Raw genomic sequence first — 23,978 nt, forward strand, 5'->3', positions numbered from 1 at the left:
TTTCTTGTACGGGCAAGCAGCGAGACTTTATATCGGAGACCAACATATATGGTCTGCCACTGGGGTGCAGCAAGGTGACCCATTGGGCCCTCTTCTTTCTTCCCTTGTTTTGCACCCGCTTGTGCACAAGATTAGAGACAATTGTAAGCTCCTTCTCCATGCTTGGTACCTAGATGATGGGACTGTCATTGGGGATTCAGAGGAGGTGGCTAGAGTGTTGAACATAATAAGGTTGCATGGTCCAGGTTTGGGTGTCGAGTTGAACATCAAGAAAACGGAGATTTTTTGGCCCTCATGTGATGGTAGGAAGCTTCGGGCTGATTTATTCCCTACGGAGATAGGGAGACCTTCTTTGGGGGTGAAACTCCTTTGGGGGGGGGGGGGGGGGGGCTGTTAGCAGAGACGCGGGGTTTATTAGCGGGCTGGCCATGAAAAGAGCGGTCAATGTTGTTGATTTGATGGGCCTTCTTCCACAACTATGTGACCCACAGAGTGAGCTCCTTTTGCTTCGATCATGTATGGGCATTGCAAAACTTTTCTTTGGTTTAAGAACATGTCAGTCGGTACACATAGAAGAGGCAGCGTTATTCTTTGACAAGGGATTGCGTAGGTCTATCGAGGATATGGTGGTATGTGGAGGCCCCTTCTTTGGAGACATTCAGTGGCGCTTGGCTTCCTTACCTATTCGTTTTGGTGGTTTGGGTTTGTACTCGGCCTATGAGGTTTCCTCCTACGCATTTGTAGCCTCGAGGGCCCAATCTTGGGCATTACAAGACCACATCTTGCGTGACAGTGGCATAGCTGGTATGGACTCGGATTATCTATGTGCTATGACTCGTCTCCATGATACGATTCTGGGATTACACTGTAGCGGTTTCACTAATAAGGACACCGCCCCCCCTAAATCCCAAAAAGTTTTGGCGTGTGCCCTTTTTAGCAAAATCGTCCAAGATATGGAAGTCAACTTCGAGATGACTGTCAGACAGAAAGCAGTCTTTGAGTGTCTGCGGGCGCCTCATGCTCAAGATTTTCTGCTAACTATCCCTATTGATGGTCTTGGCCAGCATATGTCTCCTGTGGAGTACCGAACTATCCTTCGTTACCGCCTCATGATTCCCATATTCCCAATTAACGAGATATGCCCAGTTTGTCGCAAGGCATGTTTGGATACCTTTGGGGAACATGCGGTTCATTGTAGAGAGCTCCCTGGTTTCAAGTATAGACATGATGTGGTTCGGGATGTTCTCTTTGAAGCTTGTCGGCGTGCTGGTATATCTGTGAAGAAAGAAGCGCCAGTGAACTTTTTGACGGACCCGCAGGATGGCAGGTCCACACTTAGACCGGCTGACATTTTGGTCTTTGGATGGATAAGAGGGAAGCATGCGTGCGTGGATCTTACTGGTGTATCTCCTCTCGTTGGTTTGGGGAGCGGAGGTTTCGCAGCCGGGCATGCCGCTTTGAAAGCCGCTGCGTGCAAAGTGGTAAAGCACGACAATGCATGTAGAGAAAATCAACATGTGTTTGTTCCTTTTGCATTCGATACATTTGGTTTTCTTGCACCAGAGGCGGTGGAGCTCCTTAACAGAGTCCAATGGGTCATGCATTCTAATGTCATATCTCCTAGATCCACAAATGTTGTTTTCAAAAGAATAGGCTTTGCCATCCAAAAAGGGTTAGCGGCGCAGCTTGTTGCCCGTTTGCCTTCAATCGATATGTATTGAATTTATTACTATATAATGTTCATTAAAAAATCACATTATCAATGAATAAAGCAATTAAAATTAAATCCAAATAATTACCACGGAGCCCTTGTCTTCATAACTATTTACAAAATAAGTATGGAACTTACACCTTTGACCCCCAACTCCTAAAATTTATAGCAATTAACCCTCGAGACCAACACATTGCCATATAATTATTGATTTTTGGGCTACTATGTTTTCATTAATTAATTTATTTATTTATGTATTTATGTATTTATTTATTTATTTATCTAAATAAACGGGCGTTACAACTCTCCCCTACTTAAATTAGATTTCGTCCTCGAAATCATTCCCTGCCATTCCGTACATGCCCTACCACTCTGGTAACATGGTCAACATCCTGGGCATACCGTAGCCCTTCCCACTGTAGCCATGACCCATCCTCGTAAAGCCCTAAAATCCGCAGGTGAACGAATTCCTCACCACAAGATCACATCCACTTCGTCTAAAATTTGCTACCTTAAGATAGTCTGATTCCCTGACAGGCCACTCATACAGAATCATTAACATTGAATCTAGTTCGTTTATCTCACAACTGATTACTCAACTTCTGATCACTCGCGATTCCCACTATAAAACAGGGTCATAGACCTAATTATCCTTCAATAACACTTAGACTCGGCCAAAGCTCAACTAATTCTGCTGCGAGTGACTTGGCATACCCCAAACAATCTGTCATTCCATCCGAACTTGCAACCCCAAACATGTATACTAATACTGCCCAGACGTTGAAACTGCCCGAACACTGAACTGCCTGAAGTAGTATGCTGCCACATAGCTGCTTCCCACAAGCTACCGAGACCTCCTGGGTCTCAATTCGCTCGCCAATCATCTAAAATATCAGGTTTCGGCCTGGCTGTGGAGCCAAAGGACCCCCACTTAGTCGTCTCACACGACTTCTGAATGAAATCCTACTCTGGAACTAGTTGCGACTAGTTATCATGCCACTGGGGTTCTAACAACCTCCTGATCTAACTGATCGGGTCCATACGTCGAATCCTGTCATCTTCAAATCCAAGTCTGAAAGTGATTGCTACCTGACCAATGGTAGCCTTATCTCACATGCACTGAAGCAGTCCGTTGCTTCTCTGATCTCATAACTGTAGTGACGTTCCTACCTTCTCATTACTGGCTTAACCAGGTCTAATCCATTTGGGTAAATCTGAAATCCAATCAGTGGATTTCCATATCCTCACTGCTACACCCGAACTGGTGGGTACTACTGTTCTTTCCACGTTCTAACAACACGCTCATGCCATCTACCAACCTAGTGAATGCTACGACTACACCCGCAGTCTCACGACACTCTATCACTCTCCAACCGCTAGTGAATGCTACGGCTACCCCCGCAGTCTTACAACACTTCCCATGTTAACTGACCACTAGTGAATGCTACGGCTACCCCCGCAGTCTTACAACACTTTCCATACTATCTGACTACTAGTGAATGCTACGGCTACCCCCGTAGTCTTACAACACTTTCCATACCATCTGACTACTAGTGAATGCTACGGCTACCCCCGTAGTCTTACAACACTTTCCATACCATCTGACTACTAGTGAATGCTACGGCTACCCCCGTAGTCTTACAACACTTTCCATATCGGGTCGAACACGCACTCGACCTAACACATCACTGAACTAGAGTCCTAACCGGAACTCTGACATGGTTCCCGAAACCTGTTATCATGTGACCCCACTGTATCAGTACCGTACCCATGCCCATGATCAAAGCGTCACAGTAAACCACGAACTCATCTACACCCTCTTGCAGGGTGAGAATCAGTGCCTCGCACAACTGCTGTCTGAGAGTATCGAAGGCTGCCTGCTGCTCAGACCCCCAGCGAAAGGCCACCGACTTCTTGGTCAGTCGGGTCAAAAGGAACCTCAATCTTGAAGAATTCTCGTATAAATCTTCGGTAATAACCCGCTAGACCCAGGGAACTCCGAATCTCAGATGGAGACCTCGGAATCTCCCACTGCATCACAGCCTCTATCTTGGCCAGATCAACTATAATACCCTTCTGGTTTACAAGGTGCCCAAGAGATCGCACCCTGTGCAACCAGAACTCAAATTTGAAGAACTTTATAAAATGTTTCTCCCCCACTTAGATCCGACTAAGTCTTCACAGCGCACGAGAATTGAAGGATTCCAGATCCTTCTCGCTTTCTAATATCCCACTGATGACAACTCGTGCCTGCCAATGCTAGCGTTTAATCACCAATTAAACCTTGAGATCTCCCATCCTCGAAAATCTTGATGAGTACTCTTGAAATCTGATCCAGTCTGACACCTCAATCCATCTTAATTCAAACTCACTCGAATTCTGAAGTGATACATATCCCCAACATTCCTCTATCAGCAATAGAATATGACATCCCCACAACATCTGGAGGAATACTAATCACCTTCTGGTGACATGACCAACCCCGCTACCCTGTAGTAGCCTAAACCCTCAGAGCGACAAACTCCCTTGTACACTGTCCTGTACGTGCTGCATTGACTCTGGCCCTGCTGGCCCTTCACTCGATGATCAAAAGTCATGGGTCTCTTCCTGGGACCCTCTACTATACTCACCTAGCATAAACCTTTTCTCAAAGTGCTCCAAACTGATCTCGTATCTATAAACTCTTGGAAGTCATATCCTTCAGGGTCTAACACCTTGTCACGCTCGCTAGCTCACTTGCCAATGGCCAGGCTGCAACACTAGAACATCCTCTGTCCCCAAACCGGGTCACTAACTCTTCCTCGAAGCTTCTCAGGTTCTCCAAGACTCTCACTGATTTGAGTATGGATCATGTGATTTCAGTAGTACGGGCCCAATACTACCTTCCACACCTATCCATACTTTCCCTAGCAATCCTCCCAGATCCTCCAAGTCACATCCTTAACTGGTACACCCAAGTCTAACTGAGCCTCACTATTAACTCACTGAAATATATCCTAGGCTTCCCTAGGTTCCCGAACTCACCCAGTCCTCAACTGCTGAAAGATTCCCAGTAATGTCAACTAGCTATTTCATGAATATAAGCACAGAGCAAGCAGCATTCAGACAATGGAAAATCTAACCATCATATTCCAATCAAACCATTCTATCCTCTACTCAGGAGTCTGTACATGCAATTCAAAGGTTCATACAATCAGGCATAACCTAAACAGGCTATCCTATCACTGACTGATCAGTACTAGCATGCAAGTCTACAAGCACATACAACAGGCATATAAGGCATCCTCCTAGATCCTTAGCCTTAATCTAGCATGCAGTTCTCATAATGATATCATATCATGACATCACATGTATGGGTATCTTGGGGAAAACTTACTTGAGCTCGGATGATTGCACGCATCACACACCTTGTTCTTTTCAAAGTCATTTTCTCTTTTCAAACTTGTTTTTATAAAATGATTGTACTTTTGAAAATTTTCATACCAAGTCCTTAGTTTGAGTTCAGACACACCCGAGAGTGTGTCCGAATCCCTCAAACCAAGGCTCTGATACCAACTTGTAACATCCCAAAATTCAAGACCAAAAATTTCGTTTTTAAATAAGTTAATATAAAACCATATGTAATAAAACCGTCAATAATAATGTCTCATGTCAAAACCAAAGTGTCAATAATAAAACATAATAACATAAAACCATATCAGAGTGTAACCCCAAGGATCTTATGTGCGGAAATCATAGTGTGATGCGCTGCGATCAAGCCGACTCCTTTCCTTTGCAAAAAAAGCACCTGAAACCAAAACTGTAAACCGTAAGCACGAAGCTTAGTGAGTTCCCCCATCATACCACATACCACATAATACCATTGGTATCTTTCAACTGGTATCCGGGGACTGTTTCACCCCTACCACTATCACATAATAATATATCATAAACATGCTGATTACATACTAACATATCATAAACAGACAGATAAGCGTTGCATGGGTTCTGTATACCCTTTCGGTATCTTTCAACCGGTAACTGCCATCGGTATCTTTCAACCGGTAACTGCCATCGATATCTTTCAACCGGTATCCGTCACCGGTATCTTTCAACCGGTAACTAGGGACTATTTCACCCGTACCACTATCAATCATACAATGATAGGGTATAATCATACTTAGCCATATATGGGGTACTGACCTACCCTTCGGTCCTAACAACCGAGTCAAGGAAAAACTATTCCCTGCTACTACCACTAACGCACATATCATATCACATAAGCATATCACATAAGCATATCTCATATCATATCACATAAGCATATCTCATGAGCATATCACATAAGCATATCTCGTAAGCATATCACATAAGCATATCACATAAACATCCAAGATAATTATCACAAAGACAATTATCTATCAACCACCCCTGTTGGTGGGCCGGCATTGTGGCCTTAGACCTACCCCTACTGGAAGGTAACTCACCTCACACTGCTGAAGTCCCGTAGACACAATCCCACATTGTTGTAGTCCCGCAGACTTAACCCCAACTGTTGGATGACAGGTTCCCGAGCTGTCAGTACCAAAATAACACCCAATTAATAATTGGGTCCCAACACATAACCATAATACATACTTGGATAATTACTACATTACCCCAAGCTTGGCTTATTCAAGCCCAAGGCCCAATCCATAGGCCCAAATTCAACTAAGAATCAAAGCCCAACACATGGCCCAAAATTTCCAAATTGGGCCCAAACCTTTATAAGGTCTTACCATAAGGCCCAACCAAAAGTCTAGTCCAACATTTGACCTTCTAATGGCCCAATGTCATATAATCATTAAGGCCCAAACCATGGCCAATTTATAGCCCAATTTTCCAAATTGGGCCCAACTCCTCATATAAGCCTTACCCCAAAGCCCATTAATTACCCAATCATCAAGGCCCCATAGAAGGCCCAACAATAAACCCAAGTGGAATTAAGGTTTCTCATAAAATAATGACTAGGGTTAAGTGTCCTACTTAACCCATTAAGGACTTAATCCACTAAGGACTTAATCCATTAAGTCCAATGTTGCTTAGATTAGTTTTTGCCAATGGTTGTTATTTAATATCTCCATTTATTAAATAATTCTCGTGTGTCCCGATTAATTTCCCTAAATTAAGGTTTTATTGGCATTAGGGCTAGGGATGTTATTCGGGTCAGAACCGACCCGAACCCGAATAAACCGAAAACCGAATAAGGGTAATTATATGAACCGAAAACCGAACCAAATAAGCAATACGGGTTCGGTTCGGTTCGGGTATTATTCGATTCGTTTTGGTTCCGGCCCGAATAACTCAAATAACATGTACAAGATGATTAAGGACCCGAATAACCCAAATAACATTTATAATGTGATTATAAATATTGTATTTTGTATGACTTTTGTAGCTTATGATAAACACAAATAACACGGATTAACTATTCTTGATATATAAAATGTAAAATCCAACCACCACATTCTTAAGATATAGTTATTAAGCAACATATTAAACACTAAACATTAAACATCTAAAACACCCAAAAATCTATCTATAAGTATATAAGTTAAACATTAAAAATTACGTGGGTATTTTGGGTAACAATCGATAGAACACAAGACCGAATAAACAATCGTGCAAGTGGAAAAAAATGTGACTTTTCATATTCGGTTCGGTCCTTTTGGACTGAATAAGCCCTTATTCGGGTAACTCGGACTGAATAACCCGAAAATCGAATAAGCCTTATATAGATACCCGAAAACCGAATCGAATTGCTTATTCGGGTCTAATTCGGTTCGGTTCGGTTCGGGTTTTCGGGCCAAATTCTCATCCCTAATTAGGACTTTCCAACTCAAATACTAGCCCATTATTAATTTGTTGGGCTTTTAGGTCAATTAGGGCTTTATTGGGCCTATTAGGCCCACTAGAATATCATTAAGCCTATTAGGGTTTTATTGGGTCAATTAGGGTTTCAAGCACCCCAAACGAATCAATCACAACAAGGCAAAGCATATTGCCACCCGACACGGTGGCCGGTGGCGGCAGCCACCACCCTAAGGTGGTGGTTTTTAGTTTCTTTCTATTATTCATTTTTTTTTACAATTTACAATGGAAATGCCAAAATAACGCACACACTACACTAAATAAACACACACACACAACCATCCTTGTGGTGGTCGTTGGTGGTACACGGCGGGAGCTACCACCTCACGGTGGTGGTGGTGGTTGTTCTTGGTATTCCGGCTAGACAAACACACACACACACACACATAAACTTCAGTTTGCATCAAACACTCCAGCCACCCACCTGGTGGCTCAAGGCGGATACAGCAGCAGATTTGGGATGGCAGCCACCACCTTATGGTAGTGGTGGCGGCTATTCTCGATTTTCCGGCCTAGAATCGCTCCTGCAACATCATGCCACTACACACAAATGATTAAACCATATTACACATACATACGAGAAAGACTCGTAAAATAGCCACCCCCGGCAGTAGCAGGCGGTAGTCGGGATGACAGAAAAGAAAATGGCAGCCGGAACACACACGTGCAATCATTATTATGCTTGAACACGCACAACGGAAGGGGCTGAGATACGGACACATACCACGCTGGACTTCGGTCTTGGAGGAGGAGAATGGCGACGGACTGAGCTGTGGGACGCATTACGGAAGCAGCGGCAGCGACGGCGCCGTCCGGTGGCGTTCAGTGATGGCGACACACCCACATCGATCACGAAGGCGCGACAGATGTCTCAGAAGAAGGAAAAACGCAATAGCAGCCTCAGTACCAGACTTCAGACCCATTATCGAAGTCGCAAGGAGTCGCCGATGGTTCGTTATGGTCTCACGGAGGCGACAGCTGGGACGAGGGGTGATAAGGTGGCGGTGGTTTCAGTTTTAGGGTTAGGGTTTTGGGTCCCTGTTCCATTAAAACGAGAGGGATGGAAGAGTCGTCGGGTATAAGTCTCATGTTCTTGAAAATTTCACTCATTTATTCATTTTTAGTCCCTCCACACCATATCTTCTTCACTTTAAGTCTAATATTTATCCATTAGCACCTGATCTCATAATTTCCTTTCAAATTCGACCCATGAATTACCAAACAGCCCCTAATATCTTAATTATGACATATTCATCACGTCCACCTATTTTCCTTTTTAAATTAAATCCAAATAATTACCACGGAGCCCTTGTCTTCATAAATATTTACAAAATAAGTCTGAAACTTACACCTTTGACCCCCAACTCCTAAAATTTGTAGCAATTAACCCTCGAGACCAACACATTGCTATATAATTATTGATTTTTGGGCTACTATACTTTCATTAATTTCTTTATTTATTTATTTAAATAAACGGGCGTTACATCCAAAGTTTTAGCAGGTATTTTGTCCCTTTCTGTAAACAAAATTTAATTTCAGACTAAACCATAAACAAGCCTAAAATATTAGGAGATTTCTCTCTCTCTCTCTCTCTCTCTATATATATATATATATATATATATATATATATATATATATATATATATATGATAAAATCACCTACACCATTTTATTTACTGTTCAAGTACTTCTTTTACTAGCTTATGCACACTTGCAACTCTATTGTACATACACCTACAACTCTATTGGACATAATTAAATAGTATATAATTATAGATTTGCTTTCACTACCACATAGATTAACATCACCAAGGCATAAATGGTCACCCTATTTCTTAATATAAGGGAGGAAGGAGTCATGGTAAAATGGAGAAGAGGTAACACTGGTACCTTCAAGATATCACTCCCTCTTAAGTGGGTTGTGAGGGTTGGGAGTGGTGGGTTGTTTATTTGGTTTCTCTAACCCACTTTATACTCTCTTTAGTTTATCTCTCTCTCTCTCTCTCTCTCTCTCTCTCTATTGTAGCATGTATTTTAAGAGTTGTACATTTGTTGTTTTGTATTTATTTAATTGAGTAGGTTGAGAAACATAGGGTTTGCATGTGTTGTGGGCTGGAAAAGATGGAAGAGAGAGGAGAGAGAAAGATGATGTAGCAATGGGTTGAGTGGGTTGGGAGGGAAGGATTCCTTCCTTCCTAATAAGGTCATAGGTGTATTTGGGTGTTGTTTTCGTGAGTTGCATATTCTAAAGGATTATGAAGTTTAGGGGATGATTACTACAAGTTTTGATAGGGGTTTTGAGAGGTTGCAACATGCTAAATGTTAGCCTCATAAGATTTAGGTTTTATTTTTTTGTATTGGATTTTATGTTGGCCCATTAACTAGAAAAACCAAATTAGCTAGTCTATTTATTATGTATTTTCCTTTTGTTGTATTGTACTTATCATTTGATAATAATATGAAACTCTAGTCGTTCTATGTCTTATTATTTTACATGGTATCGGTGCTTAGTTGATCATATGTACTTTCGTTTTAGGGTTGAATTGTTGCAGAAACGAAGTTGCGTGGATTGATTTCGAGGGTTGTGCAATTTGGGTATGGTTTTCTTGCTCGTTTCTATATTCCGTTTGATTTGGTTTGCTTGTTTCTTCGATTTTGAGGGCTCATTTTGTTTTTTGGTTTTGTTGATTTCGAGATCTTGATTTTTGTTGTTGCTATTCGTATTTACTGATGTTTTAGTTATTCTCGTTTGATTGATATTGGATATATGGTCCCGATAGATTATTCTCTTCATTCCATTAGTATCCAAATTGATGGCAAGAACTATGCCTATTAGAGTTATGGTATGAAGAATTTCTAGTGAGAAAAGACTATGTGGGGGATTATTATAAGTGATAAGAAGAAACCAACTTATGGCAAGGCTGCAAATTATGCAAGTGATATGTGTTTTTATGTATATATTTTAATTTGCTCAAGTTTTAAATTTATAAACCTGATTTTTTTCGCAATCGGACTAATAAACACACTAGGCAATGTACCTAATCGTGAAATAGTATAGTTATGGTAAAATCAGGTATTGAACACAAGGGGAAGGGTGATGAAGTAATTTGGAATTTTTGATTATATGTTACACTAAACACAAAAAATAGTAAAGAGGTTTTTTTTATGGAATTAAATCTCAAATAAACAACTAAACAAAAAATCTAGATAAACTTATTGATCCAAAATATTTTGGAGTTGCACTACTGGTCCAAAATAAGTTTTTTGTTTCGTTTTTTTGTCCATTTCAGATTTGAATGTTTTTAAAATGACATTTTTGCCATTTCTATTTTTTTTACTTTACTTTTTATTTCCTTTACTATTTATTTAATTAAAATAAAACTAAAAATACAAAATATAAACCCCACCCACCCACATCCCTCTTCCTACACACATACACACACACACACACTCTCTCTCTCTCTCTCTATATATATATATATATATATATATATATATATATATATATATATATATATAGATCCGGTAAGAAATTTTTTTTGGTAGGAAAGTAAGAAGTTTTTTTTCTACATATTTTTTTGACGAACAAAAGAAATGAATCACTAGATGATTCATTTGTAAGATGATTCACAAGAAAAAATTCCCAAAAAAACATCTTTATGATTCATTTTTAAGTAAATTAAGAAAAAAATTCACTTTTGTGACAATTTTAGTGAATAACAACAAAATCATTGTATAAATGAATCATCGAGATGTTTTTTTATGAATTTTTTTCTTGTGAATCATCTTACAAATGAATCATCTAATGATTCATTTTGTTTGTTCGCGAAAAAAATATATAGAAAAAAAACTTCTTACCTTCCTACAAAAAATTTCCTTCTTATTTGATCTTGACTCTATATATATATATATATATATATATATATATATATATATATATATATATATATATATATATATATATATATATATATTCACCAGAAACCATCATTGTCAGAAACCACCTTCGCCGCCTCCATAGATCTAGAAAATCTAAACCACCTTTGTCACCTTTGTAGTTCTAAACTAACTCCACCCGATGTAGGTTTGCAACGTCCTTGGATTTGCAACCAACCAACATCATCGTTGCCTCGTACTTTCACTAGATCTGTAACTAGCCCAACCGTTGGATCCCGCTCTCACTTTCACCGGTTCAGGGTTTACAAACCCTAGGTTGGAGTTCTCGGTTCAGATATGTCCGTTGCTCTTTTAAGTGAAGATATGTTCTTCGCCAGAGATATTTGTTCGTTGCCGAAGATATCTGTTTGTGGCGGCGTTAGATGGTGTTCGTGGGGAGACAAGCTCTATAGAAGGTGATGATAAGATGGTGTTCATGGCCACATTCTGATTTTCAGTAAGTGGTGGGGGTGGCGTTATAATTTTCCATAAGGTGGTGGTGGCGATTGTTTTTAGGTTTTTCCGGTCGGTTGTTGTGGTGGTGTTGAGAGTAGATAGAGATAGATAAACAAAATGTGTTAAGGAGGTGGTGGATGAGTTTTTTTATTTTTTATTTTCTTTTAAATATAGAATTGAAAAAGAAAAGGTAAAACGAAAAAGATAAGGGCATAATTGTCATTTTAAATATGTTCAAAACAAATTGGACCAAAGTCGCAACAAATGAAACATTTTGGACCTGTAGTGCAAATCCAAAACATTTTGGACAAAAGGCTCATTTTTTGACATACCACAGGGACCAAATTTGCAATTTTATCAATTTCAAATATATTTGTTTTTGGTATTTTTACAGAAAAATTTGGTTTTATATTAATTTTTATATAAAATATTCTTTTGTGTAAAAAGATAATACAGGGTAAAAGTGGCGACTCATCACTTTGAGAACTCAAATTTTTTTGAATAGGATATAAAAATTTCTAACTTACATGGATGGTCCAAAATCAAAAATTTCATTTGGTTTTGGTCATTGGAAAATTTGAAAAATATTGTTTTGTCCTTTTTTAATTCTTTTTTTTTTTGTATTTTTTATATTTCCTTTAATAATTTATTAATTAAAAAATAAAAAGGAAAGAATTGGTCTCTCTCTCTCTAAAATTTTGAAAAGACTTTTTTGCCATTTTTATTTCTTTTTTTGTATTTTTTATATTTTCTATAATAATTTATTAATTAAAAAAATAAAAAGGAAAGAATTAGGCCCACCTTCTCTCTCTAAACTTGAAAATTTGAAAAATCCTATTTTGCTATTTTTATTTTTAATTATGTATTTTTTTATATTTCCTTTAATAATTTATTAATTAAAAAATAAAAAATAAAGAATTGGGCCCACCTAATTCTTTAAAAACTTAGGGACATCTTCATATCTATATCTTCTAATCAACAACACCACTAGCACCATTAAAACAAAAAAATACAAAAAATAAAAAAATAAATAAAAATGATAAACAGTCTTTTCAAGTTTTCTAAAGACCAAAATCAAAGAAATTTTTTGATTTTATACCATCAATATAAGTTAAAAGAAATTTAGACTTATCCGTTAAGAATACCACATGAACTAATTTTAAGTTGACAAAACTGCAAAAATGGTCCCTGTGGTATGCATTTTTTAGGGTTTTAGTCCAAACCACGACTTTTTTGGATTGGTGGTCCATTTGGCTATGTTTGTACGTAGATTTGGTCCTTCGTAAAATTGAAATGACTATAATGCCCTTCTGTTATAATTTTTCTATTTTTTTCTATTTAATTTAAATGAAAAACAATAAATAATTAATTTGGGCATCTCTCTCTCTCTCTCTCTCTCTCTCTCTCTCTCTCGACGCAAAGAGTACAAAACAATCACCATTATTTGGACAAATCCATATAAATCTGGATAAATCCATATAAATCTGGATGAACACATGAAAAAACGCAAAACTTAAACAAGCACCAAAAATTCTACATATGAACAAACCCAGAAATTGAAGATAATCTTGAACAAGTATGTATCAGTCCATATGAACACATTAATAAAACCATAAAATTGAATTAGGGTAGTAAATGATAAGAAAAGTCCAATCCATCTCGTCACCTTCTTCTCCAACATTAAAGAATAAGGAGAGGCAGCGAAGGTTCAGTGGTGGTTGTAGAGAAGGAGAACAGTCGCCGGAGATGCGATCGAAGATGGAGATGTAGCGATCTGAGGGATTTCTTGTGATGTTTATCTTTCCAGCAACTATAGCGATATGTAAGAGACCGAAAAATCGATGCACATTCACCTGAATTCGTACCCTAGAATATGGTTTGTTCATGTTTCTTGCAACTATAACGATCGATTCTTATGAGGTTTTCCTGCGACAGAGCGATAAACCAGTATATGGGTTGGTGGCTTCCAGTTGCTAGGGTTTTGCAGCGGTAGGTCGAAGTCGATTTGCAGGTGAGAGGTTAGACTCTCGGCATCAAGCTGATGAATTTCAATGTGATAATTTCTTAACCTAGATAAAAAACAGAAGTAGATATTAAGGGGAGAGAAGTGTAGTGGTGGTAAGTTATTAAGTGTATTCGTTTGCTGGTAGCGATTATACACAAAATGGTGAATGGATTTCCTTTTTGATTTTGGGTTGGAGGTGATCTACTGGAAGAAAGAAAAATAGAGAAGAATTGGTGGGTGGGGAAGAAGACGATGGAGGAGAGAGATAGATAGAGAGAGAGAGAGAGAGGGATTTTGTATTTATTTATTAGTTATAAAATGGTTAAGAAAGAAAGAAAAATGAAAAATAAATATATTAAGGGTATTTTAGTCTTTTCAATTTGGAGAGTGACCAAATCCGCAACGAAACTAGCTAAAAAAGACCACTAATCCAAAAAAGAAAATCAAGGTTTGGACTAAAACCTCAAAATAATGCATACCAATAACCATTTTTGCAATTTTGTCTCTTAAGTTTTGTCAAAGTAGAAAACTAATCTAAATGGAAAGAAAAGTCAACGGGGAGCTACAACCTTGTTGGACTTTGGCTTAAACTTGGTTCCAAATTCCAATCACACTTCACATCTATCTAATCTAACATAGTTGTAATTAACCAATCGCCTTGTCACGAGTGCCCCTTTCTCCTCACCACAACCACTCTTTCCAATACAGCGTGTGTTACACCACCATACAAGGCTAAAGGCTTTACTTGCAATCGACCGTAACCATGTGACACGTAGCACACACGTTTCTAATGCGCGCGTGAGTTCCTCACATGTTTTGAGGAATCGATCCATTAGGACCCACCTACAACTCATTTATCTATGAATCCCTACAAAGTATAAAATACCAGTTTTTTATTCAAAACACTTTCATCTACCTCTATACCTCTCAATCTATCGCTAGACTCTTAAAATGGAGAATTACCTTGCTTCCACCTCCGGCTCCACCACCACCATCAACCACCCATCACCGCCGACAACCCCCGTTACGATCTCCAATCCAAACAACCCGTACCCAACAACCTTCGTCCAAGCCGACACATCATCCTTCAAAAAGGTAGTTCAAATGCTAACTGGATCATCTGAAACAGTCAAACAATCCGCAGCCACCACCAGGCCAGACTTAGCTGCGAGAAACCCGATCCCTGCCATGAAAACGGGTCCGAACAAAAAACCATCGAAGCTGTATGAGCGGCGGAGCAGTCTGAAAAACTTCAAAATCAGTCCGTTGGCTCCTGGATTCACAAACGGCGGAGGGTCCTCTGGATCCCCACGGAATCCCAACGCGCCGGAGATTATGTCCCCAAGTCTTCTTGATTTTCCGTCGTTGGTGCTTAGTCCAGTCACACCTCTTCTTTCCGATCCGTTTAATAGGTCTCCGGCGAATGACTGTTCCCCAAATTTGGACGTTGAGGCTGAAGAAAAGGCGATTGCAGAGAAAGGATTTTACTTACATCCGTCGCCGGCGACTACTCCGAGGAGGGAATCGGAACCTCAGCTTTTGCCTTTGTTCCCCGTGACTTCACCAAGATTTTCCGGCTCTTCAAGCTCTTCGTGAACCATGAGTTGTTATTTTATTTTTTGGTTAATTATGAATGTAGTGATTTTTTAATAAATAGAATTTTTCGTTGGATGTTACTGTGGAGTATTTCTTTTCTTTTTTTTTTTTTTTTTTTTTACTTTAAAGTAGACTTTTGACGATGGCGTTTTCAATACTAAAAAAATAATGTTATATCGTTCTAAAAATAATTTATTGAAATGTAAATATTATAAAACAACAAAATCTAATGGCTTGTTTTAGCTGGTATTTGAAAATGTATTTTAAAAATGATTTTTAACACGTTAATGAATTGTTATAACTAAGACCTTTTGTCGGCCAAACTCTCCTGAACTAGGTTCAATTTCAAGGAGGGAACTTAATTTACTTGGTTTATTTGTTGGAAGCATTGAGCATAATTGCATAAAATACGTTAATTATTATAAAGGACTAAGGTTTTGATATGGTGCTTTATAAAAGATTGACTATAAGAATATAATAAAAAAAATGGCAAATGGAATGAAGAAATAAGGTATTTTGTCCTCATTACTGATTAGAGTACTTATTTTTTTACAAATTTTTGTTTTGTAGCTCTTGTGGTTTGCAAAACCAACATTAATGTGGATAAGATAATTAATAGTTCATCCCTATTTGATAAATCACAAAAACTTCTAATTCTACTACTAAATGTATATATTTGTTCTCTACAAGATTTGAACTTCCAACATATTAATTGATGGACATATTTCAGTACACATGTTGGGCACAAAGCATTTGGTTAAATATTGTTAGGTAATTTATAAAATACTAAATAATTGAAATAGTAACATATTTTCATTGTTTTCTTTATTATTCATTCTACTTTCACTTATTCATATTACAACAATATATTTTAAAATTTCTATTTATTTACAGCACCCTGTTTAAATACAAAACAATTTGAATGGTAATAATTAGGTCAATTAAGAAAACTATAGTTTATTAATAAAAATCAACATAGATTTTTTGAAACTAGAAATGCTAGGTATAAGAAAATAAACAAAAACTAACATTGTAAAATATAAAAATATAAATTAAAGTATACGTGATTGTTTTTACCATAACTAAAATCTACTTATTTTAGTTACTAATAATAAAAATCGAAAATCAGATTTGTGAAAGATTGGCATAGATGGTGCGAGAAAAAAGAGGATTGCTTGTCAAAAGAAAAGTAAAAGAAGGGTGTTGATGGAATCTTGACTCTTTTGATGATTAAGGATATGCCAATTGCGAAGACAAAAGTTGCCACTATGCGCTTCTATTACTAACTTTTCACAAATACATACATATACATACATACATACATAATACACATACTTCAATGAGTTAATAATTCATCTATCTTCATATGACCTTATGATGATCACATTCACTTAATCATATATCATATGATTCTCAATTCCATTTCTAAGTTATGATTCCATCATTCCATATTCCATATGTGATTCTCAATACACCTATACAATTGTGTTGAACCCATTCCATCACTGAAATTGTAAAACCAATTAAGACTTGAAACATCCTTTAATCAATCAAAAATCATTCTAGATCTCCATTACGTGTTTCATTTGTAATATAAACCATCTTTTGATGATATACTCTCCTTCCAAATTACTCTATTAAATTCCAATGGTAAATTACCATTAAAACCACTAGTTCCAATTACAAAAACAATGCAACTTCATGTAATCATAACCAAAACCACATATAGATTAACATTTACTTATACTAATTTACATTTGCATTATTTGTTATGACAATAAGCTAATGTACAACTCGATATTGCTAATGTACAACTCAAATCATGAGGTTTAGGGTTACAATCACCCAATTCCATCATTGGAGATGAAATTTAACCACTCATTAGTTTAATAGCAACTTCATGATGTTCTAAAGCACACTCCAATCATTAGAATCAACTCATAATCATCAATGACATATGGAATTCAGATTTTGTATACTTATCAATTAAAAAAAAACATGAAAGCACAAAAGCCTTCATAGGGAAAAATAAAGCACTTTCTGTAATAGAAAAGAATTCTATTCCATTTTCCAATTGCTTTTACTCGACACATTTCCTTTAACCCACAAGATATCCATTAATGAAACTAAAGATAAACAGAGAAGACTTGGGATATGCAAGCGATCTACAAAATAGCCATTTAGAGTCATGAAGTTCCCAAAATGCCCTTCCAAACAACAACATCAACAAAAAAAGAACACAAATTGTACACATTCAAACACAATCATCTCAATCATTTCCACAATTCTTCCATCGGGATCCCACGATCACGAGCCACTTCACTAAACTGTCTCATTTGTTGAACAGCCACCACAGTTGCTCTTGCATTATTAAGAGCATTGTTACTCCCGAGTTGTTTCCCCAAAGCATTCTCAACACCCGCCATTTCCAACACAATTCTAACAGCACCGCCAGCAATCACTCCAGTACCCGGGGACGCGGGCCTTAGCATCACCTTTGCCGCCCCATAATCTCCATCCGCCCTGCCAATGGTCAACAAAAGTCAATAAACCAAATTATAGCAGCATTTGCATTTCATCATTCAGACGTTTTTCCTAATTAAACATCTTGATATGATATGATAAAATTACAGAAATCTGAATTATATATTATATTTATACCTGTGAGGAAAGGTCAAGTACTTGGTCATAGGAACTGTTATTATGTTCCTTCGAGCATTGGTTGCAGATTTTTGAACAGCAGAAACCACTTCTTTAGCTTTGCCTACCCCAACTCCCACCTGCCCTTTCTTGTCACCGACCACCACCACCGCCCTAAAGTGAAGCTGTTTCCCACCTTTAACCACCTTCGTCACCCTCCTCACCTGCAACATTAGCAAAATTTAAAGACATGTATATCGAATTTTGGACATTCAAAACAGTAATTGGAGATAATGTTATATCAGTTTTGGATCATATAAGGAATTCTTTGACGATGTAATTCCCTATTCCTCACCTAAAAACTGTACCCTTTGACATTTGAGATCAAACCTATCTTCTACGACGCAAAATTAATATGAATTTGGTTTCAAATTCTACAATACAACCAATCTACTTGTAGTAACAGTCACAACAAGCAATCGAAATCATATTTCATCAAATAAAATTTTCATGTATAATCTTGAAACTGAAAACTGGTTCATTGACATTAAGAGTCAAAATGTAGTTAGAATCCCTAATTTTGGAAGAAATTACTCACCTGAACCACCCTCTCATCAAATCCATCTCTGACTTTATCTTTCTTAATTTTTCCGAAAGAGGTTGTTTTCTTTACTTTCGAATCCATCACATATACGTCATTACCCAACACACTGACTCCGCTATAGGCTGGTCCATATAATTCTTCGTACGCAGCGGCTATTTCATCTTCAGACTCCTGAGGTCCGTCGTCGAAAGATGGCGGAGGGATGAAGTCTTCCGGTTTTTCCGGAGGGTCGAAGGTCGTGATTTCATCTGGGTCTACATTGTCGAAGTATGTGGTGTCGATATCGGTAGACTGCGCTCTGATGGAGGGGAAATTTAGGGGTTTTGGGAGGGAGAGAGAGTTGGGTAGTTGGTGAGTGGGGAGGAGAGAGAAGCGGCGGAGAGAGAGGGAGGAGAAGGTGGAGGAGAGGGAGGAAGTAAAAGAGGCAGCCATGGTTATGGTCGAAGAGAAGGTCGAAGAGGATAGATAAGGTGATTTTCCGACTCTTATCTTTGAAGATACTGAGAAAATGGCATGAAGCCCCCCTCAAAGTTTGAGAAATTTAACTTAAGATCCAATTTAGTGCGTTCGATTGTATTCGGTTAGAAACCATATTTTTTTATTTATAAAAAATTTAATGCAATAAATATCTTTAAGCTTATATTACACTATAAATAAGTGCCATATCACAATTCTATTAATTTTGAACTTTATAAAAAATACTATTTCAATGGTTAAGTTTATTTAATAGCTTTTTTTTATTAATTTAACTAATTTACCCTCTTTCTAAAATATTTTATAAAATCTTTTTATTTAATTACTCTATTTTTTTTAACAAAACTAATGATTGAATATGAATATGTAAATATTGGTCATTATTTATGTAAGTAAAACATGAAAAATTATTATGTTATAGTTACAAAAATAAAATAAAAACATTGAAAATTTTATATTATCGTCATAAAAATTATAATTTTTAAGTATGATGCTATTAATATTTAACAAGAATAATTAACTAATAAAAAAATAAAAAATATTTAAAACTAACTTATAATGAAAAGGCTAAATTGAAATATTGTTAAAATAAAAGGGGTTATATGTACACGTTGTGAAACTATATTGACCACTCAATATATATTGAGTGGTAAAAAAAAGCTATGTTCTCCAATGGTAATAAGTGTTTATTTTAAAAAAATTACATAGTAATAAGTCATAAAAAAATCTCTCATTGGAGATGCTCTTACACCCCATTTTGCAATAAGCCCTATTTTTTTTGTTTATGTTATCATTAACTTTAGGAAGAGATTGTGAAAATAGGTTGATACCAGGTTCCATTGATTTCTTAGGTAACAACTAATGTGTTATATTATATGGTATAGGTGAGTAAGATGATATGGGTCAACATATTATCCCCTCCACTTTCATGTTGCATGGTTGGTACCAGTACTCAGGCTACCGTTACACTGTTCCTCACCTTAGGTACGCAAAACTCTATAAATAAAACAAAATTGACGACCCATGTGACGTGGAACTCTCTCGATCATTCACATTCATTACTCACTCACATTTATTATCCCCCACACTGACTAGACCATCAGACCACTCTCCCGAGAAGCGACTGATGTTTTTTTCATCGATTGCGACTATAGGTTCCGACTAGAGTATTGGTATTGCAAGGTATCCCATGAGCAGGAATGATGTTGTAACACTCGGAATTCAGGTATGTTACCTTTTAGCCCTTGGGTTAAATTTATTTTTGCATGAGAGGCCCCTCCATACGTTGGGCGTACATATGTGTACGCTTAGCGTACATGGGTGTTTTGGACGTGGACTGTAACCACGTATGTTGGGCGTACTAAGGTGTACGCAGGGCGTACGTAGCCAGAGATAAAAACCCTAATCTTAGGGCATGAGCCCTATTTAAGCTCACTTATGGCATTTGGACCTCACCCTTATCAGCCTCCACTGCTTGTTATCATCCCTTAAACCCTAAATTGCTAGTGAGTGTGATCCTTAAGCTTTAAAGTGTATTTGGTGGCCATTTTAGTGAGTTTGCAAGAAGAGGAGTTTGGTTTGCAAGCCTTGGACGTGGTTGAGCTTCTAGATCCTGCATCCACATCTTCTTGGAGAGCTTTTGGAGGTAAAAAGTCCAGACCTTGCTAATCCTTTTGCTAGTTTGAGTTAAGGTTTGGTTGTGAGTTCATTTTTCGTCCATGGATCCTCTTTTGTGAGTTTGGGCAAATCTAGAGGTTAGAAATGTTAGATCTGAGTCCCTTTGGCATGTTAGAAGCATAAAAATGCTCTCTTGATGGTTGTAAATGACACCATGCATGGGTTGGAGTTCTTAAAGTGAGTCTTATTGGACAAAATGGGATGTTGGGCTCCCATGAAGCATGCAAAGGCATAAAGTTGCCAACTTTATGTAACACCGAAAATTTTAAAACAAAATTTTCATTTAAAATCGTTTATCTCTTTAACACTTTTCATAAAAATCTCCTTTTTGTTTAAACTACAATACATGACTATTTTGTTCAATCAATTAATAAACCAGGATCCTCAAAACAAACGCTTCCTCTGGTGTGTACAATCGAGTCGGTGCCGTCCCGTGATCCTGAGAAAACCTGAAACACACAACACAACACTGTAAGCATGAAGCTTAGTGAGTTTCCCCAAAATACCACATACAACACATATTAGCCACTCGAGGCTATAACTCTGTTTGACCCTCTGGTCAATGTGTCTCAGTGGGACCCTCCAGTCCCATAACTCTGTGGACCCTTTGGTCCTAAGCTCGTTGGACCCTCTGGTCCGGTCTGTTTGAGCCTTCCGGCCTCATGAATCGTTGGACCCTCCAATCCGGTCTATAAACTCCGCATAGTATAAATCACAAAGACATAATGCATAGCATGTCACATACAACATAATACTCAATGTAAGCACATAAGACCTTTCGGTCACACATAACTACCATTCAAGGTAACGTATAGTGAGAAGACTCACCTCAGATGTCTCAATAGATCTTTGACTCGGTAGAAATATGGTCTACCCTCCGCCTAATCCCATAAAGTAAATACTCTCATAAATATAACTCTCGAGACTAGGCTCAACCCTCTCTTGGCACCCTCGGAAGGGTAAAAGACTATTTTACCCCTCTCATGTTGACCAAACCCTAAAAGTCAACAAAAGTCAATGGTTAAACTTTGACCCAACTCGTCGAGTGCACTTGGGCGACTCGGCGAGTCTACATGTGTCCACTATCTCTTTAGTCTTGCATGACACGTCGAGTCTTTCCCCTACTCGACGAGTTACACCTGGCATGAATCGTGGGGCTACCCCGACTCAACTCGTCGAGTCCCATCATGAACTCGGCGAGTTCCGCCTAGAACTCCAATCCTCTAACTCCCTCTGAATCACCGAGTCATTCCTCCAACTCGGCAAGTTACTCACTAAGTGAACTACGGGAAACCCTAGCGCTACTCGTCGAGTCTGTTCTTGGGACTCGGCGAGTTCATGCCATGCTTCAACAGAAATGACCTCTCGAGGTCAGATCTGTTCCTCTAACCCATAGATCTGCCCTCCTTGATCATAATAAACACGTAAAGTTTGGATCTTGATGCCCATGCAAGGACCCAATGGCTCTATTTGAAGAAATGGCCTCAATATGCCATCCAAAACTCATATCTCTCAATGACACTCAATAAAGATCAAGGATTTAAGGTCTCTGGACCTCTTTGGATCCAAATTCGAAGCCTCAACACAAGAAGGGACCTTTTGCTTCACAAATCATACACAAAAAGGGGGCTAAAAACCCTAACTCTCAAAGCTTACACCAAAACTGAAAGAGGTTCGAATCTTTACCTCAAGATGAAGTCCCTAAGCTCTAAAATCCACATATTAGCACCCTCCTCAGTTTCCTCTTGCCTTGGCCACCTTCTTCTTGCAAAAACACCCACACAAGGATCAAAAATGGCTTCCTTTCTCTCTCAAAACGTTCACACACTCTGGGGTTTCTCTCTATCAACTGATAGCCGCAATTGAAGGCCATAAGGGCCTTTAAATAGGTCTCAATCCCCGGGAATTAGGGTTTCATTAAACAGCGCGGACTCGCCGAGTCCATTGATCGACTCGCCGAGTCCGGTCATTAACCCGGATGGAAAAATCGCGACTCTACTCGGCGAGTCTAAGCATCAACTCGCCGAGTCTCTCCAAAATCTCCAAAATAAACGAATAATTAATGTATTTAGGAATCCGGATGTTACAATTCTCCCCTACTAGAATCAGACTTTGCCCTCGAAGTCTTACTCCGCAAACAACTCTGCATACGGCTCACGCACCTCTCGCTCCGGCTCCCAAGTCAACTCGGACCCTTTCTGATGTTGCCACTGGACCTACACCAGGGGCACTTCCTTGTTCCTCAGAACCTTGATCTTCCGATCCATAATCGCAACCGGTCTCTCAACATAGTTCAGGTTCACATCCACCTGAATATCCTCTAATGGTACCAATGTCGACTCGTCGGTGATACACTTCCTCAGCTGTGATACGTGAAAGGTGCCATGAATCTGACCTAACTCTGCAGGTAGCTCCAAATCTGGTAGGCTACCCGGCCTACCCTCGCAATCACTCGGAATGGACCAATATATCGGGGTCCCATCTTGCCCCTCTTCCTGAACCGGATCACTCCTTTCCAAGGAGTTACCTTCTGGAGTACGAAGTCACCGACCTAGAACTCGAGCTCTGACCGTCGTCTATCTGCATAACTCTTTTGACGGCTCTGGGTCATCAGCAACCTCTGTCTGACCTGCTGAATTTGCTCGGTCGCCTGAAGCACAATCTCGGTACTACCCATCACACGCTGCCCTACCTCTTCCCAGCAAATGGGAGTCCGACACCTCCTCCCACACAACAACTCAAAGGGTGGCATACCGATGCTCGAATGATGGCTGTTGATATGGGAAAACTCAACCAAGGGTAAATACATGCCACAACTCCCTCCAAAATCTAATACACATGCCCGAGGCATGTCCTCGAGCGTCTGAATCGTTCGCTCGCCCTAAAGTGTACTCAAACATCACCATGATAAGCTCTAGCTCATTTCTCATATCCCTCTTCGATATTGAGCACCAGGTCAGCTTTTGACTCCACAGTTGAACCTCCAAAGG

General features: G+C 38.6%; 2 protein-coding genes and 1 pseudogene across 2 annotated transcripts; 2 read left to right on the top strand and 1 right to left on the bottom strand.

Annotated features, from left to right (window-relative positions):
- The window catches only part of LOC145063825 (uncharacterized), a 146,219-nt pseudogene that overhangs the window by 108,874 nt on the left and 13,367 nt on the right, over positions 1-23,978 (top strand).
- LOC145064757 (VQ motif-containing protein 4-like) lies at positions 14,899-15,673 on the top strand. The gene has a single exon (XM_079012134.1). The coding sequence runs from the start codon at positions 14,949-14,951 to the stop codon at positions 15,591-15,593; it is 645 nt and encodes a 214-aa protein (XP_078868260.1). The 5' UTR covers positions 14,899-14,948; the 3' UTR covers positions 15,594-15,673.
- Positions 17,686-19,353, bottom strand: EMB3113 (Ribosomal protein S5 family protein). Its single transcript, XM_079012132.1, has 3 exons — positions 18,832-19,353; positions 18,255-18,457; positions 17,686-18,116 (listed from the first exon to the last, which is right to left on the bottom strand). The coding sequence occupies exons 1-3, from the start codon at positions 19,267-19,269 to the stop codon at positions 17,867-17,869; spliced, it is 891 nt and encodes a 296-aa protein (XP_078868258.1). The 5' UTR covers positions 19,270-19,353; the 3' UTR covers positions 17,686-17,866.

This window comes from Lactuca serriola, chromosome 7 (assembly GCF_051521515.1).
Source record: "Lactuca serriola cultivar US96UC23 chromosome 7, Lser_US96UC23_V15, whole genome shotgun sequence".
NCBI lineage: Eukaryota > Viridiplantae > Streptophyta > Magnoliopsida > Asterales > Asteraceae > Lactuca > Lactuca serriola.

Excerpts from the sequence above, each read along its gene's own strand:
- LOC145064757 (XM_079012134.1), top strand. The coding sequence starts at position 14,949 with ATGGAGAATTACCTTGCTTCCACCTCCGGCTCCACCACCACCATCAAC.
- EMB3113 (XM_079012132.1), bottom strand. The coding sequence starts at position 19,269 with ATGGCTGCCTCTTTTACTTCCTCCCTCTCCTCCACCTTCTCCTCCCTC. Across the intron at positions 18,458-18,831 it reads TTGATGAGAGGGTGGTTCAG|GTGAGGAGGGTGACGAAGGT; the intron begins GTGAGTAATTTC and ends CTAATGTTGCAG. Across the intron at positions 18,117-18,254 it reads TACTTGACCTTTCCTCACAG|GGCGGATGGAGATTATGGGG; the intron begins GTATAAATATAA and ends GACCATTGGCAG.